General features: G+C 35.6%; 1 protein-coding gene across 3 annotated transcripts in view; it reads left to right on the top strand.

The window, feature by feature from the left end:
- The window catches only part of CFAP20DC (CFAP20 domain containing), a 61,666-nt gene that overhangs the window by 1,974 nt on the left and 32,660 nt on the right, over positions 1-27,032 (top strand). For 2 of the 3 annotated variants that reach the window (XM_042880875.1, XM_042880877.1), the window contains exons 2-11: positions 2,814-2,907; positions 4,779-4,868; positions 5,353-5,446; positions 7,383-7,455; positions 18,868-18,982; positions 20,077-20,233; positions 22,901-23,065; positions 24,624-24,760; positions 24,924-25,104; positions 25,640-25,786. In XM_042880875.1, coding sequence (XP_042736809.1) covers positions 2,887-2,907; positions 4,779-4,868; positions 5,353-5,446; positions 7,383-7,455; positions 18,868-18,982; positions 20,077-20,233; positions 22,901-23,065; positions 24,624-24,760; positions 24,924-25,104; positions 25,640-25,786 — 1,180 coding nt within the window. In that variant the 5' untranslated portion in view covers positions 2,814-2,886. Of the gene's footprint in view, positions 1-2,062; positions 2,149-2,813; positions 2,908-4,778; positions 4,869-5,352; positions 5,447-7,382; positions 7,456-18,867; positions 18,983-20,076; positions 20,234-22,900; positions 23,066-24,623; positions 24,761-24,923; positions 25,105-25,639; positions 25,787-27,032 lie in introns of those variants that run through there. The other variant, XM_042880876.1, reaches the window with a different exon arrangement.

The following is a 27,032-nucleotide window of genomic DNA, read 5'->3' as shown; positions in this document are numbered from 1 at the left end:
CTCTTTGCCTCACAGATTTTTTGCATTTTTATTACCACTGCACTTTGCACTTACTGTTATCTCTTTGTATATATTTCTGTGCTTTCTGTGATCCATTGAAAGTCTTTATCTGATCATGTTCTCTACCTTTTCTTAAGCACATCATCTCAACTTTTCTGTTCAGGCACGTTTTCTCCACTTAAACTTAAAAATGATCAGCATAAGGGTCTTACTGTGATATTTGCATGTCTCCATTGTGTTTTACCAGTGCACGCACACTCTTTTGTGCTCAGAGCCAACCAAGAACTATTTCCATTCAATACACCGTGGAGATGAATTGGCACGATGTCAAGCCAAAGCTAATAAGCACTGCTGAGAGACAAAGTGTATTAGTACAGCATTGAACCCAATATATCAACATGGCTTCCACCTACCTTGCACTTCACACAAAGCACTTTGCACCTATTTTCACAACTGCAGGCTGTGCTGTTGGTGGATTGGGTTCTGTGAAAAACACATTATGAGAAAACAGTGAAGAAAATAAAGAATTACTTTCCATATCTTCTGTGTAATTCTAAATACAGCAGTACGTGCGTATGCTGCAGCTTCCTGCCCTGCCTTCCCTCCTGAAAGGTGCTGTGCTAAGGAGGATGGAACTCGGCCCCTTCATAATGCATGCTAATATTTCTTCCAAAATATACAGTATGACTACAGTCAGCAGATTTCTGACCACAATAACATTGGTAGTAATCTCTCAGAGACAAGCTGTTCTGTTCAGTCCTAGGACTTCATACGTTACATACAGTGACTCAGACCTAAATAAATGTGAGGAATCCTGGTATATTGTTTTTCCCTGAGGTATAATAAGGCATGGCAGAGCCACAGAATACATAAGCGTTATGTTAAATGCATGATGCCTGGCCAAACTGGAACTGAGTTTTAAAGCAACAGTCAAAGTAAAGGATTTGCTCCAAGGAAAAATAGTGTCTTCCTTTGTACCTCCTTCGCTCAATAATATCTATACCCTAGGAGGCCAAGACTTCCCGCTTTCCCTTCACCAGCAGTCCTTCACATTTAGCTCTGGCAAAGCGAATCGAAATGGTAGGTCCCTAAGATTAGTTCCTCAGTTCCCACTAAAACATGAATAATGGAATTTTGAGTAGTTTGGCCTTGCCCAAGGCTTGTAGGTTACTGCAAAGATAAGACTGCCAAAAAAAAAAAAAGTAAATAGTGATTTCCCAAACAATATGTATGCAAAATGAGCACATACAGAAGGAATAATACTTGTTCTAGAAATGCTTTCACATTTCTGAGCTATTAGTTTAATGTAGTCACTGTTAAAGGGAAAAAAATAGATTTTATCTGGAAATTTTAGATAAAAATTATGTAAAAAAGCAGAATAATGCAACTTGTTTGTTGGATGTGGGGTGACAGTATTAAAGTAACACAGTCAGAATACTTACTGGTTTTTGATAGGCTCATCACAACTTCTGTGTTTTCTAAATTTCATTTTATTCCTAATCAAAAGGTTGAAAATGAACTGATGTTTCTGGCAGCAGCATGAAATAAGTTTCTAATTTCTGATTTTTCTTTCCATTTTTATTTCATTTAGCATTAAGACTTACAATAATTGCCCCTGGTTAAAATAGAATGCTGTTTAATATTAACAGATTTCATCATATTTCCTAAGCGAACGGTGATATACTTTCTGAAATAGAATGCTGTTCCAATTCCTCAACTGTTTGAATTGTTTATGAAGTCGCTGAATTCCTAATCTATTTGCAGTTATCTGACATTTTATAATATTGTAAACATTTTGTCACTTTCTGGTTGTGAGAGCTCAGCATTGTAACTAAAGTGTTCTTGAGAAGTGATTCTTATATTCTCTTGGTCAGCATACCATTGTTTTGATCTTTAAAAAAGAATTTCAGGCTCTGAAGAACTCCAGAAAGTGAAACTAATTCTGTAAGTACTCTGTGCTGCAGTGAGGTACATAACCAAGTTACATCAAATGAGCTAGAGGCACCGTCCTGTGAAATGCTGCTTTCTGTGTGTTGATGAGCATTCTGTTTCCACAGGAAAAGCGCCTGTTACCTCTTGTGAGTGGTTCTACCTGTTCTTAAGACAGACTTTTACGTTCAGGGTCTCTTCGCTTTCTGCTGACTTCAGGTGAAATTGCAGATACTCAGCATGATCAAATAGAGAAGTGGGAGGCTTCCCTACTAATCCCTTCACTTTCTACTCCTCTGATTCTCCAACTGCTGGCATCCCTTAACTCTGTTGACATTAGCAGCTCTCAGAATAGCCAACAAGTGCTCAGTTTGAGCCGTAGACTAATCATCCTCAAAGGAGACTGCTGAGTTTGGAAGAAAGATAATTTTGCCTAAGAAGTCCCTGCCAAAGATCTCTAGATGGAGTGGTTTCTATTGCAGCTGTTCTGTATGACTCTGTTTTCCTGTATTAAATGTTGAGCCCCTCTTAATGGAGTTCTGATGTTTTCCAGTGAGCACTTGATAACAAGGAATAGTTTTTAAAACTGTGTATGAGAGGTTATTTTCACACATTTTTAAAGCATGAAGCTTCATTGTTAAAAATAACAGCTAATGATAAAATTAGTGTTTTAACTTGGAATGTAAGGAAAGGCAGCATTAAGCAGCCAATGTATAAAAAAGTATTATCTCTGGTAGCCCCGTAGCCCTCCTATGTGGTTGATTTTCTTCTCTTGGAAAATATTCAAGAGCAGTATTCATATCTTCTACAGTAATTGTGGTTTTTTGCGTTTGGATTTTTTTCATGTCAAATCCTGTACAAAGTTTTTATTTTTTTATTTGCAGGGTAATGCGTGTCTTTACTGATAGAAAACCTGAAGTTGTTTTTTTTTTGCTGTGAAAGCTGGAAAACTGGAAAATGTTCAAAAATCAGTATCAGGTAAAACAGAAATAGTTTTATTTTGTACCCTCATTCATTTCATCTTTGAGAGAACTCAATTAAAATGGCTTATTTGCAAGGAGTGGAAAAGTCCAGATACAGAAATGTTTTCTCTGGTTTAACTGTTCAGTATTTTTACAGAAATGTTATGAAATAGTGGGTGCCTGCTGGTGCTATCAGGTCTGAAATAGATACCAATGGAGATAGCAGCAGTTTCTTATCTGCTTCTTTCCATATGGGCCAGAGAGGGTCCATCTCCTCCCACCCAGTCCATACCCCAAACTAGCATTTCTGAATCAGTCATGCAGTCTGTCTCAGCTTTATTTGGTATTCCTGCCCTGCAGGACTGTACTCCCCCAAAGATGCCTCCTACTGCCCCATCAGTTTCTTGCATAACTCTCCCAACCACCCATGAGATCCAGCCATCCATCACAGCACTGTCAGTAACTTCTGTCAGCTCCTCACATCAGTGCTTGTTATGTTCAGCATTCTCTCACGTCATGTCTGATAGTTTTCTGTGTCCTTTTCAGTCAGTTTAACTGAAGCAGGGTCTGCAAGGGCTGCAACATTACCAAGATGTGTATGTTTACATTTTGGACAAAACTCCACTTGTTTATAAAGATTTGCTACAAACATACACTAGTTGGCAGATAACTGTTTTTTCTAACTTTCTGACAGCTTGAGCTGATAGTCCTTAAATATGCCTGATAACATTCACATCAATAATTCATCATATATTTTAATTTTTTTTCATCCATTATGAATATAAAATATGTATATTAAAGATGCTGTTTTTGGAATGCCTTTTTAAATCTCCTTAGAACTTAGTTTAGTCACTGGGGTTTAGCTGCCACTTGGGGGAGGGGGGGAAACAGGATGGAAATCTATAGACAGTGCAGAGTTTATGTTCCCTGAAAGCATAATTTGAGCATTTATTTTGTTGGCAAGACTGCTCACCTCTCTTGCTCATACTGACTTCTGTACGATTGTTTGGGCAGCTGAGCATAAGGAGCATTGGGAAGTACTTGCAGCTAAGAATTAGAAGGGAGAGATGACAGCTGTAGAGATTGATTGTGTCAAAGGCACTGCTGAAAAAAACGTTGATCAAATGCTGATCGTAGTCTGAGTCCATCAGAAAATATTTTCTATGACTCGTAACATGAAAAAAAGCAGATAATTCCCTAAGAGCTGCTATAGCCTGTTTCCCTAAATGTGCATGGTTAGAATGTTTGCTGTCTAATAGGGCATGTGCTCAAGGTAAGAAGTTTTTATCTGGCAGAGGTAACCATAATCTCTTTCCCATATTATTTCTCTAGTTCCAAATAAAGGCTGCAGCAAAGTGCTGCTCTTATCTGTATGCAGTGATCCTATTAGCATCTGTCTCCTATCAGGTCACTTAATTCAGCCCAGAAATTTTTTATGCATTTTATGAACTGCTCTATCAAATCAAGCTGGAATTTAGTATCTACTAGTAATGTTACAGGGAGATGTTTTTGACATACTTACGTGTGTAGACAGAACCAGCATGACTAAATTAGTTTTCTTAGGAAATTGGACAAAACATGAAATATACAACGGATTTTTTAACATTTAGAAGTATGTTTTAAATCTCTATTTGGAGAGTTGTAGAAATAGAGCATCTAAGTATAAGCGGCCAATCTCCAGCATCCTCTCAGAATTTCTACAATAGATTTGCTTTTTAGATCCTCTAGTAAATACATGTATTGTTATTAATGCACTTGTCTGACCAGTAATACTGAGCATAGTAACAGACCGTTGTGGGGCAGGATTGGTCCTTATATTCTTGATCAGTGATGATGCTCTGCTGAATATTTGATTAAATTACGCATCCTTAAACCATTTTATCATAGGGTGGCCCATCTGTTGAAATATTCAGTGCTCAAGGCAAAAACCCAGGAGCAAAATGGAGGATTTTTGGTAATCCATCAGCTATTCGGAAAGTAAGTTTTTAATGAAATTTATAAATGTTACAGTATGGAATTTAGGAAAAAGCAGTGAGAGTTTTAAACTGACTGTGGAGTTGCCACAATTCTGTCATATAAGCAGTCATAATTAGTCATAACTAGTACTTTATTCCTGTGTGCAGACTGTGTTTGTTGCAGTGTAATCTTACAGTTCAAATATTTAAAAAGGACTGATTTTAAAAGTAATTTTACTATTCTATATCTAATGGATTGAGTCAGTCCTACTAGATTGTAGATTGTGTTAGTCAGCACTGTTTGTTCATAATATGAGCAAGGAAATGACAGATTTTGACGTATTGCATTACAGCCATCATCTCTGAACTATCATACTTGCTGTGCTATGTCTTCCACTGAATTCTGCTGCTGTATTTAACTAAAACTGCTTGTTGGCGATATGGTTGATTGTAAGGTGAGGAATTATATTATAATGCTGATAATTATTTATTGTTCTTTTTTGTAGGAATACGATAAAGAAACAAAGGGCTTTGTTTTTGTACTTGAAGGAAGCAGTCAATTAAACAGAATGCAGCTACCAAAGGAAACCAGACAAACTCGTAAGTATCAGAGAATGAAATATCTGTGGTGCTGCTCTGATTATCAAAGCGGTTATCTTGAAATGTAAAACTTTATTCTCCCTTCATTTGGGCTTAATTCAGTATTAACAAAGTGGTTTTTCATCAACTTCCTAGGAGATCAGCTACAATTAAGTAGAGGGCAGAGAAAATGCCCTATAAGTTCTTTATGGAAGGTGCTTGGTCCCATTCGCATTGTCCTTGTTCACCTGCATTTGTTTCTGTATCTGATCCTGCTACACACTGATGCCCAGCAAACTAGTTGTGATGCAGTTGGAAAAGGTAGATAAGCTTTAGGAGTATGGAGGACTGTGTTGAAACACTTTTTCCACTTCAATTTGACTAATAAAAGATGTCATCACAATGTATAAATTATCTATTAAGTCACCTTGTTGTGACTTTTCACTCAAAAAGGAATCCCAAAAAGCAGCATGAATAATGCTGTATTTTTATACGTTCTATATTCCTTATTCAAGTATGTCTTTGTTATCGAGTCAAAGTTCTTAGCACACCAAATTATAGTCAAGTATGTTGCATTTCAAGAGGTAGATCTGCTTGTTAAAATCAAAATCATTATATTCAGTGGACAAAAAGCAATCATCTTAACTCATGCCTTAAATTCCACTGCAAAGCGTTGTACCTTATAAGGCTTATAGCAGTGTTCTATGCTGGTTTAGATTTAACCACTTGATTTTGAAGAAAAATTGAGATGGTGATTTTACTTGAGTGAAACAGGAATCTTCTAATACACTTCTCATGCACACTATGCAATTACCAATTAATACTATTTATCTCAAACTTACATAAAAATAATGAGAAATTGTTTAGTTCGGTCATGCATTAAAGCTTTGAAAAGTAATCTGATTTTCATGGAAGAACTTTAGTATTACTTTCAGTATCATAGATATTAGACTAATGTATCCTTCTGGGAAATCCAACTTTAATTTGTCTATTGTCAATATTAAAATAAACTATTACTGTCTAAAATGAGGATTGAGAATTACTGTTGTGGATGATCACAGCTAATAGTTTGGTTTTAAATTAACTTCAGCTAGCACTGTGGTACCATAGTCAAATTCCCATCGTGTGCCTGTTTTGTCTCTTTCTCTCTTCAGGTATGTGCCTGAAGTATTTCATTTTTATCAAATACATGGTCTCCAAGTTGTAGTGCCATCTAGCAATACTCTAAAATAAAATACATTAAGTATATAAATACAATTTGAAATCTTAAGCTGTCACTTCAGCATTCTTTAGAAGAAAAAACATTGCTGTTGAATATTCCAAGGCAATGAACACCAGTATTTACCCTCACTGATGAAGTAGTTAATAAAAAAAAATGCAACATTCAATTCACACAACTTTATACTTTGTTTTCCTTTAAATTCTAAGGTTCACAGAAACCTGAGGGTTTTCTTGCATTGCCACAGTTAAGCCTCCATTGAATGTTGCTGTAATAAACTGGATTTGTAGTCAAGGTTGGGGTTGTTTTTTTTTTTTTTTTTTTTTTTTTTTAAGAGTCATTTAAGAAAGATTTTAGAAAGTGTGAATTGTCAAAAATGTAAAAGGGAACTTCACATGACTTTAAGATAATCTTAATATGAATGTATTACTTTATTTTGCGATTAATACAGGGTTTTTGACGTCCACATGCTCTTGGAATGCAATGTAGAATTGTCATTAGCAAATAAGTTCCTTGTATTTCATGAGAATTCCTGTGAAACTACAGATGAGACCTTTAAAACAACACTTTCACTGCAATTTTAATTGGCTTTTTTTTTTAATGTTCATGCATTTCATTAACCTAGAAAAATGGATCTTGCAGAAGCATCACTACAGAACAGCACTGCAGTTCTTGATGGTGAAATATGATGCATGCACAGAGGACATTTTTGATTATTTTTTTCCCCCCTGTTTCTAGTGGGACTGATTCAACCATTCCTGACACTTCAGATTTTGGTGCCGTTGGGACAAGATTTCTCCACTGAGTTACTGTAAGATGCATAATATTTCCTTGAACATTTAATGTAAAGTGGATGCCTGATTGCAGCCGTTAATTGTAATGGCAGATTTTCCATTAAAGCACAGTGACTTATCAAGTCAATAAGAAGTAATTAAGCTAATGAGATCATTATTTCTTGGATATTTGAACTGCTGACATTCCTATGAAGATGGAAAAAAAAAAAACTTGAAATTAAGAACAAAGATGGTAAAATTCTGAAGAAATGGGACGTGAATTTATTGAACAAAATACTGGCTCACATAGATCTCCTGAAAATTCATCTAAAAAAATTATAATACCTATTCCCAGGGTCCTTTGCTTCATGGCAAAATATACGTATATTCTGATAATTGGATCAACAAAAGAAATATTATGCCATTAGAAGCCCTGCTAGTATAGACAGGTTAAATGATACATAATTAAGCTGAGTAAACTCAATGGTGGATTTTATTTTTGTTTGTCTTTCTGTACTTTTTCTGTTCTTTGATGAATTTCCTGTTTGTAGTTCTAGTTACACTTCCTGCTCCTCTGGTTTTAATTGCTGTATCACTTTGAAAAGTGAGTAGCAAAAAGGATTAAATAAACAAGATATGTCATGCAGAAAACAGGAACCAAGTACACAGATTTGCTTCTCACAGGCTTTCTACAGACAGATGGTAGAGGCTTAGTGCCAGGTTTGTGAACATTTCTTTAGATTGCTTGTGGTTTTGTACTGGGTTTGGTTCTGCTAAGGTTCTGCTGCTCACCTACACCTCTTACCAAGAACTTCACTTCTCTTCCACTTCTTTTCCCCATCACTTGCTTTTATTTTTAAATAACTGTGAGAATTCCAATTTTCTACCACTCATTCCATCTTTGTCTGCCCTTTCTCTTTTGAGCTCATATCTTAGTTCTCTCCTCTTATGTGCATTGCATTTACCATCTATACTGCTGAAATAATCCCTTTTAATATATCTTCATAGTTGTTGGGGTTTTTTTCCTACAAAAGAATAAATACTAATTTAGTGCTGCTTCACTACTTAATTATGTTATGATAAAATTGTGCTTGTTCTGATAATTACTTAAGTACACCAATGCATTTAAAGTAAATGAAGCTTCCTAAAGGTGTATACACAGAAGATAAAAATTTATTTGAAAAAATTAATGTGTTGCATTGGAAATCAGCTGTAATTTATTGATGTGCCAATAAACTATGCAAAGTCTTGCAAAATAGACACTGCATTTCATGCTGACAGACTCCTGGTAGTCCTACCACTAATAATAGATGACTACCATTCACTTTTTTTTTTTCTAATATTTTGAAATAAATCTCTGGCTCATTTGTGGAATAACACTTTTGCTTCTTTGAGTTTCATGGTTCAAGGTGGATTCTTACATATTCCAACTATTTACTACTGAATCTTTGAACAGCTCCACATGAAAATTTGTAGATGCTGCTTGCTATATTACATCTACTCTAAGTAGAGAAAACAAAAACCACACTTTGCCAGGTTTTAAGAATCGTACATGCAATGCTCCATGCAACATTTCTTCACCTCCCATTCTGCATAGATAGGAATAGCTATGAATTTAGTTTGAGCATCATCCTCTTCTGGATTTTATTTAGTGATTCATCAGCAAACAATTTCTGCAAGGCCATTTATCTCTGCTGGCATCAGTGGAGCTCATCCTTCCAACTTGCTCCTATGAACTGGTCATGTGAGATTCCTGTCATAAATACTAAACGTACAAACAACTGTTTCAGTTATGTCTTGCTTGTTGTTTGGAAAAAAAAATAAGCAGAAATGTAGATATGTTGTTATGGGGCATTAATAGATGAATAATACACATTGAACACATGAACAATCTATGTATCAATCTGCTTAACAGATATGTAAAATAAATTGTGAATTGAAAATCTGGTGAAGCACAATAAAAACCAAACCATGGTGATGAGCATTTTATGCATGCAGCCTTTTTGAAGCAAATAATGCAGAGCTATTAGTAATTCTGGGTATAGCCATCTGCTGTAAATACAGTAGCTGGTTGTTAAACCCTCAGCATTACAGATTTTGCTACCTTTCTGAAATGCAGAAGTAACTCAGTGTTTGGAAAATATTTGTGCATAAAAGAAAACAGCATCTGGTTGAGTTAGTATTCTTGGTTTAGTTCCCAATATATGGACATGTGCAGGTGCCAGCACTTCTGCTTGGCATCTCTTCAAGCACAAATACATTCATTCTTCTTAAAGTACTCTAATGCCAGTCATTTGTTATACTTCATTTTTTACAGGTTCGTTTTATATGTTCTATGTCATACGAAATTAGTAAGTTACATAGTAAGTTTCATAGCAAAGGAGTAGAGCTTCTAATGTGAGAAAATAGACTTCTACATTGTCCCATTGCTACCCCAACAAAAGAAAATACAGAGAAAAGTGGAGTTGTCTGAAGCACGAACAAGAATATGAGCTCAATTTCTGGTTACATACTGAAGTGCTACATAGGCTTGTATGCATCCTTGTAATTCTCCCTACCTTTTCTCTTCCCCAGGTTCTTTATTATAGAGTGTGTGGGAATAACATTTACTAATTTATTTTGAAAGTAGATTATTAAAAGTCAACATTGATAATGTTACTTTTAAACACACAAAGATTTACAGTAGGAGTGAACTTCAAAATATATTGACTTATCAGGCTAGTTTGTGCTGACAGGACAAATTTAGTGTTTGTTGAGTTATCCTGATGCTGCATAGAGGTCAGTTTAAGAGAGAGAATGTGTTTGACAAAAAAAGAGAAGTTTCTCAATTCTGCATTTGGGCATCCAGTCAGGATAGAAGTATGCAATAATAAATTGTGTTTCAGCTTGTGTGTTCAGCTCTGTTTTTAATACATATTTCTAACTCATTCCTGTCAAAATACTCTGCAGAGAAAGCCAATATCATAATCTGTTATGGAGAGGATTCTTTGTGAATAACAGTTTGGATACAGAACTGTGTTGTGATGGAAGGAAAGTATTCTTGTCTAGATGCTAATAAATATTTACTGAGTAGAGGTCAGTCCCCATTACAGCACCGCCTCATTTTGGGTAGCAACTTGGAAGAAGGTAGGAATGAAATTTGCCAGGGGTACCAAAAGCTAACAACTATCCAGCTGTTATATAGATACACGTCTTTTCCCACATTGGCAAGAAAAGTAAACTCAACTGAAGGCTTATCAATACCACTTCAGATCTTTCAGATTACATGGCAAGTTTTGTTTTGTTAAAATCATAACAATTGTTTTCCTTCATCTGATGTCATTAATGGAATTACTCCCACAACTGGTTCCTCCCTGATTCTTGTCAGCTTTCTTCTCAATTCGCTGTAGTTACATAGAGATACTACGGTTTGTTTCCCTTATTTTCTCCTCACAACCATGAGTCATTAGGAAAAATATAAGAAAATGCTGCAGCCATTCACAGAATCAGATAGTGGTTGAATGTGGAAGAAGCCTCCAGAGACTGTCTAGACCAGGTTAGAAGTCTCAGCAAGGATGAGGAGTCCACAGAGAATCTGAGCAACCTGTTCTAGTGCTCAGTCACTCTTACAGTACTTTTTATTTCTTTTTATATAAACCTTCCATACTGATGGGATTATTTCACCCCGTATGCAGGACTTACATTCTGCAATTTAAAGTTGAGAATCTGTATTTTAAATTTGATCCCTCTTTTTCTTAAAAAAGCTTCTGCATGCATCAAATTTAAGGCTGGTACTTATTCCTTGTTCACATGTTTGGGGGTTTATAATACAAAGAGATACTCTTGATTTACCAAATAAGTGAGAACTCAGTTTTAAATTCCAGAACATTCATATTAAGTTTTAAGAAGTTTTCTGTCAAAGTTCAGCTAATTACGTATAGAGGATCCTGCAGATGAAAAGGGCATGAAATGCCTGCACGACTCAGGCATTTGCACCTGCTCACAGTAAGTTTTATTGCAGGGCTTGTGAACAGTTCAGTAGAATATAGATTGTTACACCTTATTTCCATTTTTCAAACTGTTGTTTTTGAAAATACAGGTTTATTACTTTCAAATCTTCAGTAAGCAGAACTCACTACATTTATATTGCTAATTTATTCACAGACACCATAATAGCTTGAATTGCGAGTTACATGCCATAATAATTAGTCATCCTCTTAGCTTTAGCAAGAAATGTGATAAATTATTCATCTTAGTCTAAGGACCCAGCATGTTTTTAGGTACAGAACAATTAGAAAAATGAATCTTTGTCTTGCAAAGGTTAGACCAGCCTTTCCAAATTAGAAGCAGAACACACGCTAGTTCTACCACATTCTTCTAACTGTATTGAAGTTAATGGAAAAGACTGAAGGTAAACTTCATATAACAAATTCATCTGGTGAGATTATTTGAAATTCTGATGCTTAGCAAGAATGAGGTTTGCTCCTTGAATTTTTTGAGTCAAGCATGAAATACGAAAACACAAACATTCTTAGAATATGTTAAATTCTTTAGCTTACTGCAGAGATTAACTCATATACTTGTAAGTAAACAACTTATTTTTTAATCATTCTTCCAGTCATCACTTTCACTAATGCAACAGCACAGCATGGATGGTATTTTAGGAAATACATTCCAAATGAGCAGTGTTCTACTTGTCAGATTTGAAAGGATTTGTGCAATTATCATAGAACTGAAAACAAAATGCACAGTCCTAGTTTAAAAATCTGTCACTAGTTAACCAACATTTGTTCTGAAAGAGGGTAGTTGTTTTTCTACTGCCTAATCAGGATAAAGGCTTTTTCTATTGTTTGAGCTTTTTCTTAAAGCTTGCAAGCATCCAGATTTACTTCCTGCCTGTTGGAAGTATCTGTTTTCCTTGGCTCCCTGAATTTTTTCAGTAGCACATAGTTCCCATTCTTTTTTCTCTCCACAATTCTCAATTCCCTGTTACCTAAAGATTTTTGTTCTTGCTGTGCCTCTTAAAAGCTCTTCAGTTCTTAGTTCATCTTTCCCCAGTACCTCTTGAGACCATCTGGATCTTCGTTAACACCCTTCTCTTCTGTGCCCTTCTTGAATCCATATCTGAGCACCTTTTGGGGGGGTAATGCTGGATCTTTCTTTTTCAGCAGCCTGTCTTTCAGTATTTGAACGCATACCCCCTCTGTGCAGCATGAATCACTTGTTTCTCTGAAAGTCACTGAAAGGGGAATTTGTGATATTTGCATGGCTGAGCACATAAAGATGTGCACAAAATTGTTTTCTTGGAGAAACTGGTACCGCTTCAGCCAGGGCTCTCTCAGACATTGGAACTGTTTCCCTTCAACAGCTATAGACTGTTTTTAACATAGTTATGCAGAAGGTTCTTCCATTGAACCCCTCTCCCTAGTCTTCTGCAACCATAGAACAAGAATATTCTCTTAAGCGGTAATTTCTTGTTTCTCCAGTTATTAAAAGGGAGAATTGAAAATGTTTCTTATTTTTTAAGATAAAGAAGATTTAGTTAAAAACCATAGGTTCTAGGTTTGTTTCTAAATGGATACATTTACCACTGCTGGAAAGAAAGAAGTGAAGTTAGTGGGGCAGAATACACATCCTGAAACACCAAGGAAATCACTCACACCTGGAGATCCAGGTGGCTAAAGAAGTTGAGCATTGTCAATTTCCAGTTATTTTCATAACAGTCTCTTCTATAATAATTTATAAGGAAGTGTATGTTAAAAAACTATCATATCCTGATGTAATTAAATCAGAGAAGACATATTTCTGAACAATACATGAACTTTCAGGTTCTGAATAGTTTACAAAGATGGTAAACTGCTGAGAGCAAGAGCAGCTTTTATTTATCCACAATACAGGTAGAAGAAATAGCACTCAAATAAGTGTAATTACAAAGGATTGTGAGGTGCATCTTTTCAAATGGCAGCAGCAAAGAAAAACTATGAGCATTCTGACAAGTTAATAGTTCAGGAAGACAGGAAGAAAAAAAGTGATAAAGGTCAGTTAGAATGTCCTCTTTGGAGGTTTAAAGAACTACTTGAGTCAATCCCTCAAACTGCCCACCCTTTTTTCTTTTGCAGTTCAAAGAAATGAAGGAGTAATGATTGTTTTCCTAAAAAGAAAATTGCTGGCAAAGTTGTGATCTGACATACAGCAGTAGTGATCATAAGTAAGAGCAGAGTGAGGTGCACAGTGATTCAAGGGCTTGCAACCTTACAGAGTGGTTGTCTCTATGTAGGTCTCACTGTCCCAGTTAATGCTTTAAAGTAATATTTTCCAAGTCATAGGAGGACTCAGTGTGGGAATGAAGAACTGAAGCAGGGAAGTAGGTGACTGCTGAACAGGTGTTATTAAGAGCAGTAAGGAAAGTGGAAACGTCTGTTGTGAGGTGTTTCTAACACTCAAGACCACAGACATTAAGTTTTTGTATGGCAGTATTCCTTCACAAAAAACACCCTGAAGGTAATTATTTTGACCTGTACCACAGAGTCTTTGCTTAATTATGTCTTGATCTGTTGGAACTAATGGGAGAGATGCTCTCTTTCGTTAACTTCCAACTTGCTAGGGAGCAAGTCCTTTTCAACTTATCACATAGGTACGTGATTTAATGAATAGAGTATATCTTAACATGGTGGTAGATTGTGTCCTGTAATGTTACAGAAATATTAGCTTTCTTTTTTTTAAGACTTAATGTTAATTATGTGTATTTTGACTACTAGATCAATTTAAGTAACTTCAAGTAAACTAAATCCTGTGTACGTTTGTGTAAGGACAGGCAGCAGCAGATATTTGCTTTAGACCCAAGAACAACAGCAGTTACAATCCAGAAATAAAGAAGGAATCACTTACCTCTTTCCAGGGATCAGGACTCCCTGAACACTCCAAAGCAGACAGTCTCCAATAGACATACCTCTCCTGCAGCTGCTGGGCCTTAAATGCGGTTAGGGAGGGGGTGGACCCAGGGTCACACACATGAATTGCTTCCACCTGTGCTCCTAGGGCTGGCTGCACCCCTTTGCCAGGTGCTCAATCACTGGTTCAGGTCATGACCTAACAGTTGCCATCCAGTTAGTTGGTAGAGTTTGTTGTTCAAAACGTTCAAGTAAAGTAAATAACATGATCTGGTGTGAGGAAGAAAATGTAGTTCTTTTTAAAGGGCAGACTTTTTAGCAGTTCATATAACTCTGTAATTAGAATAAATGGATTAAATGTGATACATTTGTTTATAATTAAGGCATTTATTACATACATATAGCAGGTGCGAATATAACCTTTTCTTTGTAAATATGAAAGGACTGATTGTCTTTCTGAAATAGATAAATTTATGGAATGAAAAAGAAAGTGCAGAGAATAACAGTCAATAAACTGAATAACAGAGACAACAGAATTAGCTACAGGCATAAATAAGTGCATGGTAAGGGTAATTTGTTTTGATTCTGGAAAAGATATTTGCACTGAACTTTCCACTTATTAATACTCATTAGAATATATACATGTATACTTCATCCATGCTGAGGAAATCAAAAACTATTTTCTAGAGTTACAGTTTTCTAAATGAATTGATAGAGTTGGCTGTGTTTCAGAAGAAAAGCAATCAGATTTCCTCATTCTCTTTTAATGAACCTGACACCGATCGTACTGCCATTCTATGGATGCTGTTTAAGAAGAGTTTAGTGGGTGGTTTTTTGTTTCCTTATTTGTTTCCAGAAAATGATTACCAACATTGAAAATTTCAGTATATAAAATGAAAGGTGGTTCTTCATAACTTACTCTCTAGGCCCAGGTAGCATGTGACTCTCTTTCATCTCTTGTTCTGTAGATATTTGATTGATTATCAATGTAACTGTTTCAATGACGGCAAAACTCAGTGCTCTGGATTTCACATGATCAGGCCACCAGTTCAGTAGCTCCAATTTACAAGTATTATGTAAAATAAAACATGAATGAAATAGAAACTGTCTCTGAAAAAGCAAATTTGAGAATTTGTGACCGTGGCAAATCGCAAAACCATTGATATTCCTTTGCTCTTTCTGTCTCTAAAATGGGATGTTGGTACTACCCAGCATTTATGAAGAACATCACTTTTATAGACAAGAAGGCTCGAAGATGACTAACATCAAATATGCCAACATATTAATAGTTAAAATGTACCTGTTTGTTTCCTGCCTGGATTTTGACCAGGATCTGTGGAAATTTCTGTGAATAATGAATTGTATGGCAATTGTATGCTTCTTGCATAGCAACATTAATAAAATACCCACTTTCCTGTTTGGTAAACTTTCAGGTTAAGTCATTTATAAGGAGAAAAACACTTTCATTTTAAGAACAAGTGAGCCTGATAAATGAAGCATTTCTTCAACAGTCCAATGTCATTTTTTCTAAGTTCATTTTAAGCCTTGAATTGAACATTAACAAATGGTTATAAATGATTATACATACAACAAAGTGAATAGGTAATCTGAGAAGATGAGTTTATCTATACTCTTGGGTAGCTGTTACTATTTACTTGCAATCTGGCTACAGTTACCATTGTGAGGAGAATAGTCAATCAAAGTAGAATATATAAAATAAAATTGAAAATTGAATTGGAAGGTAATTTTACTTTCAAATGATTTGCAAATGTAGATGTTAAGTGTGAAATGAATGCAGTTAATGGCCGTAGCTGGGAGAGTTATGCACCTGCTGATCACAGGAATATTATTATAAATGAGGTTGATTTTCCTGTTGACTACCTCATTTTTCTCAACATGGTCTCATTACTTTTCTATCACATCTGACCCTTAGATATAAATACTCAAACACAGATGTTGTAAAAATATATTAACTCCTATATGGATTTTTTTTAATATGTCTTTGAAAATCAGGAAGCAATGTAACTGAAGAGTCTGGGAGTTTTACCCCTTCCTGAATAATTTTCTTTACTGTCCCAGCAAATATTTTATAGAATTTTAAGACCCTCTTCTTTCTTCAATTTTGCCCCTTCTCCAAAAGTTTCACCAGATTTCTACTGTAAAATATAAATATTTTTATTGTTTTAAATTTATTTACTGAAATAAGTTTTAAACTTCTTTAGGTGTGCTTATAACTATATATCTGGGGTTTGCCTCTTCTTTATGGCATTCATGCAATCACAAAAAGCATCTTATTTTAGATTGATGTTTCAGAGCGTGATATAAACATGCATAGTTTTATCTAATCATGTTTTTATTGCACTTTGGAATGTAGCTAAGCTGTACATTTACTAATAGCCTTTTTACTTCAAAGGTACCTAATATGTTTCAGGAGGGAGAAAGATAAAAATTTAAAGATATAAAAATAAACTATGACATTTCAACATATTTCTTGAGCTAATATTATGAAGTGAAAAATGTTTCTCTTGCCAGTTATTCAGAGATGTGCATAGTCTAAGTTCGGGTTGGTACTGTTTTGTCACGACATCTTTTATATCAGCATTTTGCACTGCAAATAACTGCATGTTTCAGCAAGAACACTGTTTTTGTTTGGCACTCCTACAACTGCCTGATTCAACCTAGTTGCTCAGCTAACTGCATAACCAAGACATTAGAGGTGTTTCAAACAACCACTACTGCCATTCTTTGGCACCTCAATTGCACAGCACTTCTGAGCAGCAAGATTGAGAACAGAGTGGAGAGTTTCTGAAAAATGCAGTCCTACGCTTTCACCGAAGTGTATAAAAGAAGCAGAGTGATGGATGGAGCTGGGCCTGGATCTGGGGCGCAAGTTTAGCTGTATGGCCAACTTGATGATCTTACGGGAATTATTTTGCCCCAATTTCATCAAAAGTAAAATCAAGCCCAGAATGCTACCATTGTAAGACACTTTCAGATCTTGTGATGAAAGCACTTTTCAAGAGCTTGATGGTATCATTCATCCATTCATAAATATACATGCAGCTGATACTGAAATCTCCTGTTGATGGCAGTGCTGAGGACGTAATGCTGTACTCTGGCACAGAAATGATATTTCTTTCTTCAAGATGCATTCAGTTTATTTGTGGAACTACTGATCTCTCAAAAGAAACTGCTAGTAGACTCTTCAGTTCTGTTTTGATTCACCAACCAGTCTTATGAGGATGAATAAATCAGAATGGGAGAGCAAAGATCCAGCAAGTTCTGGAAGGCCTCTGGACCTCTTTTACTTTGTGTGATGTTCACAACATTAGTGGGAAAATAGAAGGAACTTCTATGTTTTTATCTAGTTGAACCCTTTGGTACTCACTTAATTGCAATTGTCTTGTACTGAATGATCTCCTTGTTGAAGTCTTGAATTGCCAAAAATAGATGTAAAATGTAACGCAGCAGAGTGGATGCCTTTCTCATTTGACCCCAGGAATCCTGAGAACATATCAGAATGTTTATCAGGAAATTTTGGGTGACAGCATTTCATTAGTTCAGCAGCAGGTAGTCCTTACTAATTAAAAATATTTTTGTTTAAAAAAGAAAAAAGAAGTAATCTACAGGGTACTCTCACAATTTCAATTTAAAGTCTCACAAGCCCAGAATTTAAATCATAATTATTTATGAGTAATTACTTTTTAAAAAAATAATAGTGACAGAAAGTTGTTTACAGTAATTATTTGTCACCTTCTCAGAGGGGCTGCTAATTATAGAGAAATACCCATCTGTTAGAAATGGGGTTGTTCAGAAATACAAGAAAATTTATCGTGATTTCCCCACAGAGACTGCAGCCTTTAAGGTCTGTTATTCAGTATCATAGAGTGGTGTTGTGGGCCATATCAACGTTCTGCTGCTCTCAGGACTTGAATAAAGCAGAACGTAAGCAGTCTCTTTATCAGTTGAATGCAAACCTAGTGTTTGTGATCATGGCTGTGGTCTAAATCTATTACAGGTGTTCAATTCAGTGTCCTTAGTGTCATTGTGAGACGACCTGAATAGTGAACAATGCACTTCTGTATTATGTTGTACACGAAGGTGTGTGTCAGAAAGTGAAATGAGCAGACGGTCTTATGTTTAAGAATGACAGGGGCTCTTTTCAGGAAAGGAAAGCAAATAATGTTTTTCTAGTTAGAAGGTGACAGTGTATCCCAAGATAACACAAGCTTAAGGGGAAGAAACAAGTGTGATTATTAAAGGCTGCTGGGTTCTCACTTCAAACAAATTGAATTCTTTCATAGTCTAAAGAGCTATGGAAATCTAGGAAAGAGTGTAGACTGTTGAAATAAAATTAGCATGTAAAGTGATTTTATATGTGCAGGAATATCACCACCAAGGTTGAATTTGAGAAAGAAATCTCATTACTCATCTTGTAGAAAGGAATTCTTAAATTCTCTATTTGCTATCACTGACACAAAGGTTCTGCATAAGAATAGGGTTTTTTTTGTGATTGCTAAAGATACTGCGTTATTGAATTGACAAAGATCCATCCTGTTCTCTCCTGCTTTTATTTTGCAGGATAACTGATTTAGGAAATATTAAAAGAAGATTATATTTATCAACAGTCCACAAGGAGTTGTCTGTAACCCCTCTGCATGCAAAAATTCCTCTGTTTATGATCAGGCGCAAAATAGTAGGTATTTGGGGAGTGTTCCTTTAACTGTGGTTGAGCAGAACTTTTTTATCAGAAGGATTTTATATAAGTCTACAGACCTGTTGAAATTACTGTTTGCGTCAGAGCGCAATTGATGCACAATATGTGTGTGTCCCACCTACTGGATGGTATGAGAGCCACTTAATACTGTTCTCCAAGATTGATACTGTTTGTGTTGTGTTTATCTGTCACTTTTACTGTCTGTTCTGCCTGTGGCCATGTCTCATTCTTCTTTATAGTGCTCCTGTTCACACGTACCTTTTCCTGTAGTGACCTTTTATAACATATGCTGGAGCTGCAGCTGTCAATTATAGTTGATGACTACTTTCATGTGCTCCAGGTTTCTCCAGTTTCTAGAATATATAAAACACTATATATCAGCCTGTTGAAAATAAAACAGTAGCTGTCACATTCTCCCTATTGTTTTCTCCCATACCCAGCCAGGGCACATGATAATGCCTGTCAGGATAGAAAACCTGGGAGGTTACCATATAACCTTGTAAGAACTTGAGTCTTGAATACCTCTTTAGAAGAGCTGTTAGAAACACAGGTGAGCATAGCTCTTCTTAAACATCTCAGGCTCTATCTGGAAGACACAAAGCCACAAGAAGACATATTTTGTTAGTTCTCTTTTTAGTATTATTTGCTTTATGCAAAACCTTTTTCCTAGGAATATACTGAATTTTATTGTGGTCCATATCCAGATAGATACTGTAGCTACTCATTTCTGTATTATAAAAACCAACAATATGCAAGTGGAAAATGGTCATTAAACATTTTCCTCACCAGTTGCTTATTTTGAAATATCTGCAAAATGTGTTGTGGGTGTGGTAGGGAACTGAGCTCACTTTAACTGGCAGTCCTTAGGTCGTATGTAGTGAATTACTTACATCAATAGTTGTTGCAAGCACAGAAACATCTTTTTAAATATCAAAATGTTATGCACTGTGGGTCACAGCCTGCAAGGATCTAATACTCCACAAAGGCTTCATTTACTGAGATCTGTACACTGATACACTTCTGCAGTGATAAGTGTTCGGGTTTTATTCAATAATTTTGCTGCTTCTTTCTAGTGGTGCAACTTGTGTATTGACCTGGTAGCATTCACCAGTGAAATATTCAGAGGAGCCATCTTCCAGTCCTTGGATGGAATTATTATTTCAGCTAACTGTAAGCTGAGGAAGATCTTCACGTTAAAATCCAAGCCTCAAGATACAGCTGAAGAAAATGGTGTGTTATAATTGCTTTCTAGTCTTAATCATAACTGTTTATATTATAAAATCAAAAGCTTCCTGGTCTTCAGATTTACAGTTTGAAAAATTATCTGACTACCTGAAAATTAAAGGGACGGGGCAGTGTATTCAATCTGTTCATGTTGGACTTCAGGTGACAAATATATGAATGTTCCTCTGCTTAAGCATCAACTTCATTAAAAGCATCTTATTGAAGGAATTCTGACAAGATTTATGAAGTAGAGAGCATTTTTTTCCAACAGTGTCTTACTCTGATAGAAGGCAAAGTTTGGGCCAAGAAGAGGGTGTCTGAAAAGAGCATTTGGCTACTGCTGGTTTTCTTTGTTGCACAGTTTCACTGCTGCTGAAGGATTTCTTTTTAAATAATCCAAGACAAAACTTGAACAAAACAGCATCGTGTCAAACTATCGTGAATACCTGTCTGTGATCCTTAGTTCTTTTATCCTGAAGTATCCTTGTTCATTGGGAAAATAATAGTGGTGGTGGACTGAAAAATTAAAGATTGTATTTGTAATGGAGCAAGACAGTGCTCAGAGGATACTGGTCTCCAAAGTAGGTTAGTGGGATCATAATGCTGTATCTTTTTTTTTTTCCAAGGAAGAGAACTTCATTCATCACTGGAATTTGCAGTAATAGATGAGAAACTGAAAAAGCACAACTGACATTATTTATTTTAGAAGAAAATAGGTCTAGTTCAGCATTCAGAAATGCAGTTTCACATATTTTGTATATTTCAAAGGAAACTCCAGAAGCAAAGGGCTCTGGTTTCTGAAGGAGAGATGTTTAGCAGGACTGTCAGTGTAACAAAATGTGTCTTGCATTTGGAAGACCTAAACCAGGAAGGGAGAGTAGGTAATCATTGTGATTGCTCCCATTTTTTTGTTTGTTTGTGAGCTTGGAAAAAATATTAATTCACTAAATGACTACAGAGAAAACTCACTAAATTCTCAGCAGAAGCTGCACTGAGAGGCAGCGCTGGCTTTAATTTAATTTAACTCCATCAGCACATTTTTTTTCTCTTGTCCATTCTAAACAGATTTTGAAGTGAACATAAACGGTCTAAATGAGTTCCAGAATTCCAAAACATAGTTAACATAATGAGTAGACAGCTTTAATGAACTGTATGCATGGTAAAATATTGCACTTTTAATTACTGGATTATCATTTCTATGATTATTACACAGCTGGTGGGCATTAGTATTTTCTGTGTGCTTATGAATTTCCTTCTGTAGGCAAGGCTTCAAATCAGGTTTCAGCTCAAGGTTTGGCTGCATAAAAATAGCACGATTCTTCATACTCAATTACAGAAAAACAATAAAAGTGTTTTTTTTGTTATTAATTACTTTTCAGTTAATGAATTGACAAAGCTTTTTTTTCCTATCAGATGGCTGGGACAGTTCAGCTCTGAGTGCAGTGATGGTGTAACTTGTGGTGAGGGTTGAGCTCTTTGCTTTGACCTCCTCAGTGGTGGGAGTAGTGTTCTCAAGGTTAACGTGTTGCTCTTCTGCAGTACTGGTATATGCTGCGTACTGTATTCTTACAATGATAGCAAGTAGAAAGGAGAAACCACATATACTAAGAAAGTATTTTTGAATGAGATCATTGAAATGGAGAGGGAAGAAGAATTAATCTCCTTTGCCCTGTGGTATTGAGGTATATAAGCTTGATATACACCTCATTTCCGACTTCCATGTAATTCGAAGGTTACACGTGTTTTTTTATTACTATGTATTGTCTCACTGTAGTAAATAATATATGGGCTTGGTGAAAAAATAGCAGTTAATACTCATCTTGGCTACATAAGTATGACCACTACTGTAATGTGACACGAGACAGCTGATTTTTTTCTATCAGATACTCAATTCTTGACCCATTATTTGTGTTTAGTTTTGGAGTTGTACTTTCCTCCTATTCCAGGAAAACTGGCTAACATTCTTTAGCTTATTACAGTCTCGTCTCACAGGAACTTGTAAGAATTTGCATCAGTACTTCAGGAAGGGTTCTGACTCTGAAAATGTTATTTTGTACAGAACAACTTTCATAAACTCAGTTTATATTGGTTATCAAAGGGAAAGCAGTAAGATCACGTTCTACCAGTACCTGCTGTCACAAGAAGAAATAGGTTGGCAGCTTTTTGGTTTAGTGTAGAATTGTGTATACAAAGTTTGGAATTAAGTCTTGTCCAATTTTTCATTTGCATGTGCAGGACTTTGCTATTTGCTACTCCAGTACCACTGATCTCTGGAGGTGCCTTCCAACCCCTATGATTCTGTGATTCTGTGATACCACTGCCATTTTCAGAAGTTCAGTTTGTCTAAAAATCAGCATATCACAATTAGAATGAAAACTATAATTGTAATAAAATGTTAACAAAATGTATTTTGTGTCTCTGTTTTACTTGTTCATTGACAAATCAAAAAAATTGTTTCACTTGGCTATTCTAGCCATTGGTGGTATTCTTTGGCTAAAATCATAAACAATACCATCTTAAAAATTAAGATGTTAATTCTCTTCAAAATTAAGAATTGTAGCAAATGCTACAAATGATGGTAATCTACAATATATGTTATCTAATTACCTAGACATGTAAAGCCAATTTTATGCCAGTGTCACCTGAGAGTGAAGACAATTTTTTTTATTCTAGATACGTGCCTTGTGCCATTTACACCAGGTGAGCCCACAGGTGTTATGCCTCGATCCTGCCAGCTAAATACAGACGTGCCACAAGTTACACAACTGCTGAACTTGGCTAAAATTCACAAGCCAGAAATAAAATGCAGGAGTTCTCCAGTAACAATGCAAGAAACAGGTATTCTGTTGTTTTAAAATACTGTGAATGGGGTCCACACAGCATGCATACAGATAACAGATGTTTGCTGAAAAAGCACGTTATATTTTTTTATTGTCTTCAAATAAAATGTAACGACTCTTAAATTCAACTTATTAAGTACAATAGTGTGAGTGATGTATCCAAACCACTAGCAGCAAAAAGTTTGTTTGAAGCTAGAAACCTCAACATCTCTGGCCTATGTGAAAATGAAACAAATGAAATGGCTTTAGCTTAAAGATTAACGTTTATTTCTAACCTCATCTTACAAACATGACATGTACTTCCAGATGTGCATTTCAAAGTTCACACACCAAGCTTGCTTGAAAATGGAAGCTTTGGTATGTTTAAGGAAATTTCAGTTGGAGGATGGGTTTTTTAGCCACTAAACATTTTGTTTATTTGATATTCAAAAGACCAAATTATTTTTAGTCTCATCCACTTTTAATTACACATATTATTTCATTATGCCATCAACACACTGTTATGTGTTGATGTAGGTAATTAATTGCAGTCAATTAATGTGTTCATAAACAGAAATTTTCATGCAAATCAGATTTTATAATTGGAGCTAACAACATCCCAAGGTAGTCAGCAAATTAAAGAAATTGATGTTGGGTCATCTAATCTTGTGAGATGGCAGCTGTTAGCAGGAACCAAATGTCACATCACAAACAAAGGAAAAAGCTAATGGCAGAAAGTGGCTTCTTTTGTGCTTATTAGCACAGTAATCTACAATATTTGGTGATTAATGCGTGATCTTTTTTTCATTTCTGTGTTGGCAATGGAAGTAGAACTTATCTAGAATGAATATTAATCAATTCTATAAAAAGGCTTCAGAAAATCTACAAAATGTGTTTCTACTTGATTTCTCTTTGCTTCTTGAAGATGTCTCATCTCAAAAGGAAGGTAGTAATTTAACACTTAAAGTTGTAGCAAGAAAAAAGCCTTCACACATTGCAAGTTTTAATTCTAAATTAATGTGAGGTTACACTAATTTATTTAGCAGCTCTGGGAAGAAGAATCCACTGACAATCATTTTTTATTTTGCAGAGCAGTTGGCATTTTCTTTCCTTGAAAAAATTATAGCAGAAATCTTTTAAATAGTAAAAAATATCAATAAGGACTATTATTTATTTATTAGAGCTGTTTTTTCTTACTGCTACAGGTTAGATTTCCATTCAATTTCTACAGAAATCATTTAAGTTTTCTTGTGTGTTTCAATGTAGCCTCTTTTTAAACAGAACTTTAAAGCAAGGAGATTAGAAATATGTCTGTATAATGGACCAAAACTTTCTTGCTTGTATGTTGACACTCTTCCATAAAATGCTTATTTGCTTAAAGTAAAAAGATAGTGAACTTTGAGTACACTATCTTACTTATACTAAGGAATACTAATTCCTGGGGATTGTGCTGTAAAGAACATAATTTTTGTGTATGTCTAGGACTGATAACTCTTTCATTTCTGTTGATTTTAAAGTTATTAATATTTATCCTAAGTACTGTAATATATTTTTAAAACTGATTGTTCTTTACTTAGCTCGTTTGGTTAATAGAAGACAAGGCAATAGGAACAGCAGTAAAACTCAGGATGTGTCACATATTGCATTTGGATCAAAGATCCTTGGACCACCTCCATCTTCAAACAGAAGAGTCTGCACAAGGGTATCTGCAGAGGTAAGAAGGCTTACATTGCAACTTTTCCTCTTCTACCAAAGAAGAGATTGACCAGTAAGAAGGAGGAGACTTACACCCAAAACATATTTCAGAATTGATGTGAGGCTACATCATATGTATGCATGTGTGTCAATAATTTTTTCTGATGATGGTGTCTTTCAAGGTAACGAAGACTGTGGGTAGCAAAAGTAATAGGTCACACCAACTTCAAAGTTCAGGAAAAAGAAGTGAATCCCTACAAAACACTGAGAGACCGGAGGTGTCGTTCTCACCATGCACTGATTCTTTAGGTCAAGGAGATAAAAGAAATACTCACCAAGCAGCTAAAGATGTTCATCAAAATGGTAAGAGTCTAAAGGGAACAATCTGTAATGAACTCACAAATGGCCAAATTTTTTTCAGGATTCCGACTTCAGAGTGTAAGACTTAATTCTCATTTACTAATCCTTTACTACCCAGTTAATTACTGAATACATTTATGAGAAATACGGCTTATTCTCCTATATGATCTTGAAAAAATGCTCGTTCTCTGACGGTTTTGTAAGCATTTTGAACCAAGGACCACCACCTGCTGACAATAGCTGCAGGGTAAACATATTCCTGTCTACCTCATGCTGTGCATGTAAGGGGCTAGTGCAGTGATTCTTGATAACTTTGCAGGTTTTGCAAGACTGTTTTGTGTACTTCTGTATTTTGCCCTTCTGTACACAGTGCTAAATTTTGACTTTGTCTGTCATATTCCTGCTGCCCCACAAATTCCCGTGCTGTTCAGAACATATTTGTATCCCAGAGCAATGCCCTGTATGCTGTTCTTCCATACCTCAAGTAGGAAAAGCATACGTGTTCACAGGTATTTGATACATCTGGCTTGTATTTCAGATTCTGCAATTCAGACTCAGAATACCTCTGAGAATGGAAGAACAGATTTTCAGCTACCCTCACTTCAAGATCCATCAACAGACAAGAACAGTCATAGAAGATTATGTCTAAAAAATGCAGACAAAAACACATGGGAGATAACCACTGGTATGTTGCTAATTTTATGTTATTTTACATCTCAGTTCTGTGTGGGTCAGAGGACTATTTGTTGTAAATTTCAAAGGCCTCAGAAGCAGTTCACATAAAATAAAAATGTATGTGCTGTAGGGATTATGGAAATCAAATACCCTGCAACAAAAGTGCTTCTGAGCACTGATAAAGATTTGTAGGATTAAGCAGAGTACCAGTGCATGAATGGATGAAAAATTCCATGCTTTCTTTATTAAAGGGAAAGAACTAAAAATATTTTTTTTCTTTAAATCTCTATTAAATTTAACACTAAAGACCCCAAACATTGAATGTTTACTTTTTTCTTATTATTTCTGGATGAATGTGTTCTGATGAACTTCCCATAGGCAAATCATTCATTAAAAAAAATCTGCTATCCCCTGTTCTGAACTTCTCAAGAGATGACAGTGGAAAAATGGTAGGCATTCTTTGAGGAAAAGTTCACAGAGAAAGGGGAAAAAAGCATGACACAAAATATGAGGGCCCTACTAATGTTAAATAAAATTACACCATACAACATTTGCATAAAATACTGTACAAATCCTTTACAAAAGAAAGTAAAACATATGCTGACATTATCAGATGAGAAAAAAGAAAAAAAACCACTCCTAACTCATCCTTACCAACCATTTATCGTTTGCATTCACATTGAATTCCTAATACTAATAAAAGCAAAGAAACAACGGTTACTGCGATAACTTGTATTGCAGTTGTTCCTGCACACTGTCAGGATTGTAATCCCATAAACCTCATGTTTGTATCCCAGAGCAATGCCCTGTATGCTGTTCTTCCATACCTCAAGTAGGAAAAGCATACATGTTCACAGGTATTTGATACATCTGGCTTGTATTTCAGACTCTGCAATTCAGACTCAGAAAACCTCTGAGAATGGAAGAACAGATTTTCATGTTCAAGTTCATGTTCAAGTCAAGAAACTCCCGGCAACTGATCTTGCCCAATAGCAAACATCCACAGGCTTGGTTCAAGAGCACTGACTCAGCCAAAAGCAGAGTGCTCACACTTCTGATGTGTGCATACGTACTTACATCATGGCAATTCATTGGCACAAAGCCTCATTCCCTAAACAGGAGCAAAGCATGTATGATTTTTGATTCTCCTTTTATACAAAACAAATTGTAGCAACAAGAATCTGTCATATACAACTCTTTTCTTATAACCAGACGCTTAGTGTTCTTAAACCCTGTGCAGCCGTCAGCTTTGGTCA

Source organism: Lagopus leucura, unplaced genomic scaffold (genome assembly GCF_019238085.1).
Source record: "Lagopus leucura isolate 7727_CA_CO unplaced genomic scaffold, USGS_WTPT01 Super-Scaffold_100028, whole genome shotgun sequence".
NCBI lineage: Eukaryota > Metazoa > Chordata > Aves > Galliformes > Phasianidae > Lagopus > Lagopus leucura.
Note: the sequence above shows the minus strand (reverse complement) of the source record. Positions and strands in the feature narration are given on the sequence as shown.